This window comes from Gadus macrocephalus, chromosome 20 (genome assembly GCF_031168955.1).
Source record: "Gadus macrocephalus chromosome 20, ASM3116895v1".
In the NCBI taxonomy this organism is placed as follows: domain Eukaryota; kingdom Metazoa; phylum Chordata; class Actinopteri; order Gadiformes; family Gadidae; genus Gadus; species Gadus macrocephalus.
In genome coordinates this window covers 13,970,095-13,980,667 of record NC_082401.1, presented here as the reverse complement: position 1 = coordinate 13,980,667, position 10,573 = coordinate 13,970,095, and the positions used below count along the sequence as shown (strand labels likewise).

The window sequence follows — 10,573 nt, the reverse complement described above, 5'->3', positions numbered from 1 at the left end:
TGAGGATATGTTACTTAACATTGCATTCTGTATCTCCTATGGGTGCAGCCAGTGTGAAAAATAACTATAATTTGTTTAAGCCTGAGGGAAGTAATTCATATTTTAATAAGCCCTTTGCTCAAAATAATCCAACTCTGGTAAATACATTTCACAATGCACTACATTGTGTTCATATTTATACTGAAACTGGATAACATACTTCTAAATCTAACCGCATCGCAGTGTATGGATCAACAGAGAAGGAGAGAACAGAAATCCCCAACTACAAGGCCAATGTGGCCAACTTTAGCTCCTGTAAATTGAATGCTGATTCTATTTATGTTTGGTGTGATTTACACCCAGTTTCCTCTCTTCAAGTGAAAAGGAAACAGATGCTATGAATTGTTCGTTCTCTGAATTCCTCAGAGAGGGATCCTGGTCAACACTCATGTGTGAGGTTTGCTTTGTACTTTGCATGCGAAAAGGTGGTGGACTGTGACTCGATTGACTCTCTGGATCCCCAGCTCTGAATATCCATTTCCTCACCGTTTCCACTTACGTACGTCCGTCTGCCCGCTCCGGGTTATGACAGGATGGCTTCCTTTATGAAACACGTCGACGTTTCTTTAGGACAAGGTCGAAGCCCCTTTTGCTCCACCGGCAATGGGCGTGTGGCGTATTTGAAATCAACACAGATGAACGGGCCCCTAAAAAAAAATTCGGGGACAGGAGCCATGCATAATATTTAATGACTGTTTTACAAAATAATGTAAACAGCAGAAGCAGATGCGTATGAAATGCTCTCTATTACTTCTGGTGGCTTTGGGCCTTGGCTCGCAATATGCCATGAGTGACAGGAAGGGGAAACGATAGGCTGGTTTAGCGTCTAGGAAAAATCGTTTGACATTAATAAAATGACGTGAGGATGGAGAGGCCCATGTTTTCATGGACAATAGCGCCATCTAGCGGATACTGACAACTGTCTAAATTAAAATAGGCTAGAGATCCTGAATATATTTTGAAGGAGATAATATGACTTTTGGGCTATAGCTATAGGCCCTACCACTATAGTTGTAAAATGAATATGTGATTTTAGGTGTCGGGAAATTGGTAGTTTTGAGAAAAAAATTGATGTAGGATATTCGGAGTATAGGTTCTATGGTTCCAAGCACCTTCGATAATTCATGCCCCAAGGTATATCCTTATTCAATATATAGCCTAATATAAATATTTGATTGGCCATAATAACTGCAAGGCTTGCATGTGCACACAGATAGTATCAAAAAGGTTTCGCTTAAATTACATTGTTTCCCATCTTGAGGCAGCCCGACTGTGAGAGCTTGTAAGGCTACACGGCGCCCCCTACTGTCTTCACCTTGTCATTAAAATAAATTCAAAACTCATCATTCAGCATCATCTACTGTCCTATTGTTAGTTCCTCTCAAATCATAAATTATACTTTTCTTATGTCGACATTACTTGTTCGAAGGATGTTGATAAAATAAGTATTTTGAATATCGCTCGCACTTTTAAATTGCCCGCATGCAAGGATAACCTAAACAGTCGGTGACAACTGAGCCTCAGACACGATTTGCCACCGGGGACACCTATGGATGTACAGGGTGCTAAAGATTTACCGAAAGGGGTCTTTTTGCTGACAGGATTCTCGTCAATGTTTCGAACTATAAGATATACGGTGAAACATAATTTGAAGGTTTAAAATGGGCATAAAACATGTTAATTATTTAACTCTGGTGGTAAGTGCTTCCTTTCAGACCCATCTCAGAAGATAATTGCATCATTCACCTGTCATTGCAGAAAACTATATTGGATATTTTTATGTGAAATCTGCAGATGGGAGGACCGAGGCCTATATTTGATGAGGAACAATCATACTAGTTTTATCTACTTTGAGAACAACTGTTTGTTTATGTGACACCTTAAAAAATAAAAAGGGTTGCTATTTCTTATTTATGCATGTAAATAAACATCACATTTAACATTTAATATTAGCTTGTATTATAGCAAGTTCATTGGCTGAAGGGGAAAATGAAAAGTAGAGAATCCTCATTAATAACAGAAAATGAAAACGAAATAAAAGATCACATAATATGCTAATATGCATAATTAGTAACCTATTTTAACAATGAAAAAGAGTTTGTGTTATTTCCATTAGTGTGCGAGTATCCGAGGGCAGGTACCTGTGTAGACTGCGGGTGTGTGTGTGTGTGTGTGTGTGTGTGTGTGTGTGTGTGTGTGGGGGGGGGGGGGGGGGGGGGGGGGGGGGGGGGGATTAACAGTTTGTCTGGCGGTGGGGAGCAAATAATAAACAATACCATAAACTATATGGATACTAGGCCTATATAGATAGATAGATAGATAGATAGATAGATAGATAGATAGATAGATAGACAGACAGACAGACAGACAGACAGACAGACAGACAGACAGACAGACAGACAGACAGACAGACAGACAGACAGACAGACAGACAGACAGACAGACAGACAGATAGATAGATAGATAGATAGATAGATAGATAGATAGATAGATAGATAGATAGATAGATAGATAGATAGATAGATAGATAGACACACACAGAGAAAGTGAGAGAGAGAGAGAGAGAGAGACAGACAGACAGACAGACAGACAGACAGACAGACAGACAGACAGACAGACAGACAGACAGACAGACAGACAGACAGACAGACAGACAGACAGACAGACAGACAGACAGACAGACAGACACAGACAGACAGACAGACAGACAGACAGACAGACAGACAGATAGATAGATAGATAGATAGATAGATAGATAGATAGATAGATAGATAGACACACACAGAGAAAGTGAGAGAGAGAGAGAGAGAGAGAGAGAGAGAGAGAGAGAGAGAGACAGACAGACAGACAGACAGACAGACAGACAGACAGACAGACAGACAGACAGACAGACAGACAGACAGACAGACAGACAGACAGACAGACAGACAGACAGACAGACAGACAGACAGACAGACAGACAGACAGACAGACAGACAGACAGACAGACAGACAGACAGACAGACAGACAGATAGATAGATAGATAGATAGATAGATAGATAGATAGATAGATAGATAGATAGATAGATAGATAGATAGATAGATAGATAGATAGATAGATAGATAGACACACAAACACAGACAGACAGACAGACAGACAGACAGACAGACAGACAGACAGACAGACAGACAGACAGACAGACAGACAGACAGACAGACAGCCAGCAGACAGACAGACGGACGGATGAATTCAAATAATTCAACTCTTAATTAAATAATGTGGATAAAAGGGCTTTTTTAAACGGTAATTTAGTGGGCAATTTTTACGACAACTGTAAGAGTTCAAACAAGACGAATAGTTGGCACAAACTGCTGATGAAGTAATCCCCTCCAAAATACCGATAAGATCAATGTATTCGCCACGATCTGCAGAAGACTAAAATAGACCAAACCCAATATGAAACAGTTCCTTAATTTTGAACTGTGCACCCATAATAAATAGTCATCGCTAATGGTGTCCGTAAAACATATCTTTTTTATTAGGGCAGTATTTTTCTTGCACACTATAATAAAGTTAATGACAGATATTGTCTAAGCCATAAAACAGCTGTAAATTTAAAGAGACTGGTCAGCTTCCACAAGCTTCTGCTAGGTCTGGCACATAGATCATTTTCAATCAATCAAACAAGAGAGGTCTAACTTAAGACAAAAAATGCATTAACACCAAGAAAGATTATTACTTAATACCAGTCTTGTAATATGTTCATTTTATGTTCTGATAATTGAATCCAGTTTGATTAAATGAAACTACTGCAATACTGTGTGAGCACGCTCCAACTTCACAAGCAGTAGCTGAAACGGATGGCTCTTGATGCTGAGTGCTGTACTGTCAAATAGGGCCTACTGAAAGGCCTTATATTCGGCCCAAAATACTGTTTATGAAATCTTAAACTATCGCAATTACGCTAGACGAATAATCCATAAAGTTCCTAATAGTGTATTCATCCAGCAAACTGAACGGGGTTAAAAAAAAATGCACAAATCGACATTGCTGGCAAATTGTAGAGGACATATTGCCCTGATTGAGTCAACACAAATGGCAATTTGATGAATATTCTGTGATAATACTCTTTTACCAGTAGATGGTACTAACAACCATTGTTCACGGGATAATGCATTGAGGACTCTACATCTATCGTTAAAAAAATACATGTAAGCTCATACATATTAATTTATTGCGCAGTATATGTCCTTGGTTATTCATTCCTATACACTTAATTATAATGATAAACATATATTCATGGTCAAAAACATTGAGTACAAACCATAGACCCACCAACTGCATTAGCAGAGATACGAAATCGCGTTGTGTTCTCGCGGGACTAGGGCGTTCTCGTCACGTGATCTGTTCCGCTCTACGCCTGTAGTCGTCCACGAAATGGAGGTGATTCTCTCTCAATTATTTTCATATTGCGTAATGTCAAGGAAACTATTACATGAACTACCAGTTGTAACGAATAGCTCCTAATGCATGCATTATATACGTGTAACGATGGCCGAATTGGCCGGTTCTGTGGTGTTATATCTCTCAGTAGGTCAGGCGTCATAAGCGCCGTGTAATTTAGCTTAGCATGTTAGCATGTTAGCATCGTCCGCCTCGTTCAAGCGTACAAAGGGGCCGAGACTTCACGTTATACCACCGGGATAAACATGCATATGTTAATGCATGGGCTTTGTCATGCTGTTGTGGCCGTATGCTTAATATAAACCCGCTGAGTTTAGAGCCAAGCGGGTATATCTCTGTGCGGCAGACGCGGTGTTAAGATAAGGGAAGACGGGTGTCCTGGACCAGGTCCAGCCTGCTTGGGCCTGGTCTTGACAGACTGACAGGCCGCTGTCCAATTTACACAGTTGCCAACGACCATCCCCGAGCTGACCCCTGTTGTAACAGTTAAATTAATCACCATTGTGTTTATTTAGCTTGCTCGCCCCGAGCATTGAGCTGGATAGCCATGTAAAAGCGCACAATCAACGAGCGCTAATTGGCCTCCCGTTCTCCAAAAAAATTAATAACTCGTGTTTTCCTCGCATGTATTTCCAGTGTCGTGATTCCAAGGAACCTGAGCAGCTCAGGAAGCTGTTCATCGGCGGTCTGAGTTTTGAAACCACTGAAGAAAGCTTGAGGGCCCATTTTGAGCAATGGGGAACGCTTACAGACTGCGTGGTATGTACAATGTGGGCCATATGGGCGAAGAGGCCAATATTGGTTGAGGGTAGCCTAAGGCGGATAAATGCAATAATGGATGTTTGTTGTCCTGCAGGTGATGAGGGATCCCAACAGCAAGCGGTCCCGAGGCTTCGGCTTCGTAACGTACTCAAACGGCAGCGAGGTGGATGAGGCCATGAGTGCCCGACCACACAAAGTGGACGGGAGGGTGGTGGAGCCAAAGAGGGCCGTTTCCCGAGAGGTAAACAAGCTGTTATGCTGTATCAACGTATTGTTTTCCATACTCATACAATTTGTGATGTCTACTTGTAACGTGTTGAAGTGAGCAGAAAATTCCATATAGGAAACGTTTCCCTCTTGTACTTCTGCTGTGGCTCCCAGATTGGATCTTGGATTGATAAACAAAACCCTAAATTAACCCAAAGTTATTCTCCAAGGTCTTCACAGCTAACTAACCCCCACATCGTATCGCCTGGCCTGTTTCAGGACTCCTGTAGACCCGGCGCCCATCTGACGGTGAAGAAGATCTTCGTGGGGGGCATCAAGGAGGACACGGAGGAGTACCACATCCAGGAGTACTTTGAGAAGTACGGCCGCATCGAGTGCGTGGAGATCATGGAGGAGCGCTCCACGGGGAAGAGGAGGGGCTTCTGCTTCGTCACCTTCGACGACCATGACACCGTGGACAAAATAGTCGGTAGGTTTGGTGTGAACGTTGGACCTACCATGACTAACGCGTGGGAGAAGGACTTAAGCGGTCCTGTTTAGCGTTAGTCAAACAAGGCATTCAAACTGCAGGGCGTGGGGTTTGATTTACTGTCTTCCCCGACATGAAGAGTAAGGCAGTAATACTGCTGGATTAGGTGTTTGATTCCCTCTGGCGTAAAGTGTGGATGAACTCATTGGAATGTATGGTGAGGTGATATGATAGCACAAAATCCTCCAGCAATTGGAACATCTAGATTTATAACACTTGTTTTGAAAATATATCTAAATCTGAATATTATTTTATTATAGTCTCACATTGTGCTGTCCGGTTGATTTTACAGTCCAGAAATACCACACCATCAACTCTTACAACTGCGAGGTGAGGAAAGCCCTCTCAAAACAAGAGATGAACGCAGTGTCCAACCAGCGCAGTGAGTATCCGTACACCAGTAGTGCCCCGACCGTTCCAGGGGCTCTTTCAATGTGTTGTGTTGACCTCGTGTCATGTTAGGGACTTTGTCTAAAGAAAGTCTCTTCTCATTACCGGTGGAGGTGGAGGTTCCGGAAACTTCATGGACAGGGGTGGTAATTATGGAGGTGGCAACTTCAGAGGTGAGGACACACACACACACACACACACACACACACACACACACACACACACACACACACACACACACACACACACACACACACACACACACACACACACACACACACACACACACACACACACACACACACACACACACACACACACACACACACACACACACACACACAGTTTTTAGGTGACCTATGATAACCACGTGTTTTGCAGGTGGCTACGGTGGAGGACGTGGTGGTTATGGCGGGGACGGATACGATGGATATGGTGATGGTAAGCAGTCAGGTTTAGCGAAAGTCAAATACAGTGCTGCCGTCCACTTAAGAATACTCAAAAGAATAATCAGATTTGCTTATCTCTTCACTATTTGCCTCTTTGTAGATCAGGTTCTCCCCTGAATCTTAGTTCCGTTTGGATTTGGGTGTTTCCTCTAACAATCTTTTTGACAGATGCATGTATCATAAAACCAGCCCTTAATTTTTTTTTATGTAATCCCTGCCAGACCAAGTCATGGGTGAAAGTCAAATCACCACCGTTATACCTTTTTAATATTGCGCCATCAGAGCCTTTAATAAAAACTAAAACCCAATAGTTTCATCAACACTTCTCTTTACCTAGAAGATTTTCATAGTTCATTATAAGTGGACTACTTGACTCTAAGAAATGAGTTATGACGTTTGATCTACTCAAAAACAAGTTTTAAAATCATGAATGCAAATGCTTGTGAACCCTGGTTTGTGGTCCAGGTGGAAACTACGGTGGAGGTGGTTTCGGCGGCGGTCGCGGGGGCGGCGGAGGAGGGGGGTATGGGGGTGGAGGTCCTGGATATGGGAATCAGGGTGGGGGCTTCGGTGGAGGTGGATACAACGACGGCTACAACGATGGAGGTACCTCCTCCGGTTTACCATCTAAATAAATATCCTTTTTTCTTTTTCGGCTGGCATTGTCGATTCATTTTACACCGGAAGTGGAAGCGCTAGGCTTTGTTGAAATCGGACTCTCGTCACTTTCAGGAAACTTTGGCAGCGGTGGAGGAGGTGGAGGAGGAGGAGGAGGAGGAGGAGGTGGGAATTACAATGACTTTGGAAACTACAGTGGAGGCCAGTCCAATTACGGACCGATGAAGGGCGGCAACTTTGGTAGAAACTCGAGTGGACCATATGGAGGTGAGACAGGTTGGACAATAGGATGACCTTGGATAAGACAGAGGTTAAGCATCCTTAATAAAACATCCTACATTGTAGTTTCACGTGCATAGCAGGGTTGTGTGACGGATCCTGCATTGAAAATATGCATGTCAATGAACACTCTGTGTTTCTGTTCTTCCCAGGAGGATATGGCTCTGGAGGTGGTGGTGGAGGAGGTAGTGGTGGAGGCAGTAGTGGAGGAGGCTACGGCTCCCGGCGATACTAGCCGTGTGACTGACCCCCCTGGTAAGTTCACTGTCTGCCCGGACCCTGATCACACAAAGAGTACAGAGTGCACCGGTAAAGCGTAGATTAACTTTGTTTTATCCTGTATCCATTCAACAGGCTTCAGTTCTTAGCAGGAGAGGCGAGGAGGTGAGCAAAGGAATTGTCAGGCCAGCTGCAGGTTACATTGAGGCAGTGAGTCAGACACAGAACCACAGCTAAATGGGAGATGTAATTGGCGAAAAACAAAGGACTTTGGTGAAGAAGTGTAGATGATACCTTTCCGTACTTGTGTTAGATCTTCCCTTTCTCAACGTTTTTCTTTCCTTCTGTGCATCTGAAGTGTATGTATTGTGCCTATGGTATGAGGAAAAAATATCATTTTTTTATTTTTACATCTAAAGTCAGTTCCCTATATCATTTTTATTTCTTTTTTTTTTCCTGTAGATTCGATTTCTGCTCGTATGAATTTTAAATCAACCAATTTGTCAACTTTGGTTTAGACATACACCCTTTTACGTAGAAAAGTATACGTTTTTGTTGAAGTTATTATGAATGCTCAGTTGAAGCGTGTATTTTGATTTTGTATTTGAAACAGATTATGTGTTTCCTTTTTTAGTGTGTCGTGTCTACAAACAATAGTCTGAATTAGAAATAAGGGATCTTTCACTATACTTGTACACAGAAAGCAGAATTCTAGATTGTTCAAGTATTTTGAGAAGTAGAAAACAAATAAAATTGTCTAGTAAAGTGCCATGAAGTTCAGTGCGTCATTGGATCAGCAAAAAGCTCATCAGAAGTGTATTCATTTATTTTTCCATACCTTGTAATTATGAGGTATACTAAATTAAGTTTTTGTCCCCACAAAAAAAAACAGTTTTGTTTTCCACATGTATTTTTTTATTCATTTGAACCCGGTTGGAGGACAGGGGAGTTTTGAGTAGAGTCCTCAGGCAAGGGCCCGCAGACTTCACATGTTCAAGTGTTGAGCCAGTAGGAGTGTAACAGCCAGGAACTCCTCCAAGTGTGGCCCTCAGCATCGCTAGTGTGGAAGATTGCAGACAGGACCTCTTCAGCCCCAGCGCAGTGGACCAGACAGCATGTTGAGACAGAGAGAAGGCAGCATCAAGCACACCGCCAATGGAGAAAAGATTGCAGTGTCGTGGCCCCGGTAGTGAGCGTCCATTTTTTTCCAGGGCTAGCTAACCCTTTCGACAGCCGATGCTAGCGAAGAAAGACTAGTACCTGGACACATTGCAGTCAGAATACTGCAGTTTTCCACATTCTAGAGTTCAGACGTTACAGAAGAGAAGGGAGTGAGTATTTCACTAAAGCTTGCTTGGGAAGATGGACCAGGTAAGAGTAACTGCTTTGCTTGATTTGCAGATATGGAAAGAGGAATTCTCTTCATGAAAATCTGTAAAGACCTGATAACAAGGAAGGTACTGGATGGGTAAGATTTGTTTTTCAAAATATTATGCAAGGTTGCCAACTATTCACTGCCACTCCCTGAACGGGGAATGATCTCTAAGGAGTGCTGTTGTCTTTAATGGCAGACCCAGTAAGTGGACATGCAATTATCAATACTTATTAGTTTAAAAGCCGGCAACGAAAATAGCTTTTGTATGTCATACTATAGGTTCTGCCTTAAAAGACAACACTGTTCCAACTACTGTATGTGTTATCTATATTCTGATCGGAAGATATGGAAAGCCAGAAGGTAGCTGGATTCAAATAAAAACAGGATGTAGGGCAAGGGTGACATTTGAATGCAGCAAGGCACACAGGTTGATGTATCAAAGGGTTTAAAGGATTTGGAGGGTTGGTTCAGACCCAAGGTTACTGACAATGTCTGTGTCAACATATTATCAGCCATGAATTCTGTTCAACTAATCCCAGACGATGTACGCATGTTACAAAATTAGGCAGTAGGTGAGCTATTGACATCCTTAGTCTTCCAAACTAGTATTTTTGCAGTTCCGAACTGCCCTGGCTTGGTGGTTTTGCCTATAGGGCGTGTAAATCAGAATGCATTATCGGCTTTATTTTGTTAGGCGATACTCCTCCATCTTGTGATTTTCCCGAGAGAGTTCTAGGACTAACCCTAAATCAACATAAATATTCTGTAACATAGTTTGCCCCGTCTTCTAAACGCCAGTCTCTCACATAATGACAAAATAATTACTAAACAGTGACCAACATACAATTACTACCATAACATTCCTATGCTCTTATACAACCAAAATGGAGGCAGCCATTGAAACGTAAATTGTAGTGGTTGCTTCCATTTTTTTAAGAATACGAGCATTGGGATATTTGTGTGGATGGTAATGGTTCCGTTTGTCATTGTTTAGTTATCATAGCTGAATTCTTAATACAGCGTTCAGTTGGTAGCTTTACAGTCACCATCTTTCCTCGCTCAGAATACTGACCTCCGTCAGCATTGCAGTGTGTGTGTGTAATCACGAAACAATCTAGCCAGGGCAGTTTGTATGCACTGATGCGTGTTGTACAAAACAAGGGTCCGGCTAAAGGTGCTGCTCGAAACCCTCGCTAGGACAAAAATTGATGTCAATGGCTCACCAATTGCTCAGTTTCTC

The 10,573-nt window shown here is 42.3% G+C and overlaps 1 protein-coding gene across 4 annotated transcripts; it reads left to right on the top strand.

Annotated features, from left to right (window-relative positions):
* The first annotated feature begins 4,309 nt into the window (after nucleotides 1-4,309).
* hnrnpa3 (heterogeneous nuclear ribonucleoprotein A3) lies at nucleotides 4,310-8,726 on the top strand. Of its 4 annotated transcripts, none has more exons than XM_060040386.1 (11): nucleotides 4,310-4,463; nucleotides 5,121-5,243; nucleotides 5,341-5,487; nucleotides 5,733-5,943; nucleotides 6,296-6,385; nucleotides 6,507-6,566; nucleotides 6,775-6,834; nucleotides 7,308-7,448; nucleotides 7,575-7,727; nucleotides 7,892-7,991; nucleotides 8,092-8,726. In XM_060040386.1, exons 1-10 carry the CDS (start codon nucleotides 4,458-4,460, stop codon nucleotides 7,972-7,974), a joined length of 1,074 nt encoding a protein of 357 aa, XP_059896369.1. In that variant the 5' UTR covers nucleotides 4,310-4,457; the 3' UTR covers nucleotides 7,975-7,991; nucleotides 8,092-8,726. The 4 variants fall into 4 exon arrangements, with proteins under 4 accessions (XP_059896369.1, XP_059896368.1, XP_059896371.1 ...); XM_060040385.1 differs by having other exon boundaries at nucleotides 7,575-7,736; XM_060040388.1 differs by having other exon boundaries at nucleotides 7,308-7,460; nucleotides 7,599-7,736.
* Nucleotides 8,727-10,573: the final 1,847 nt, after the last annotated feature.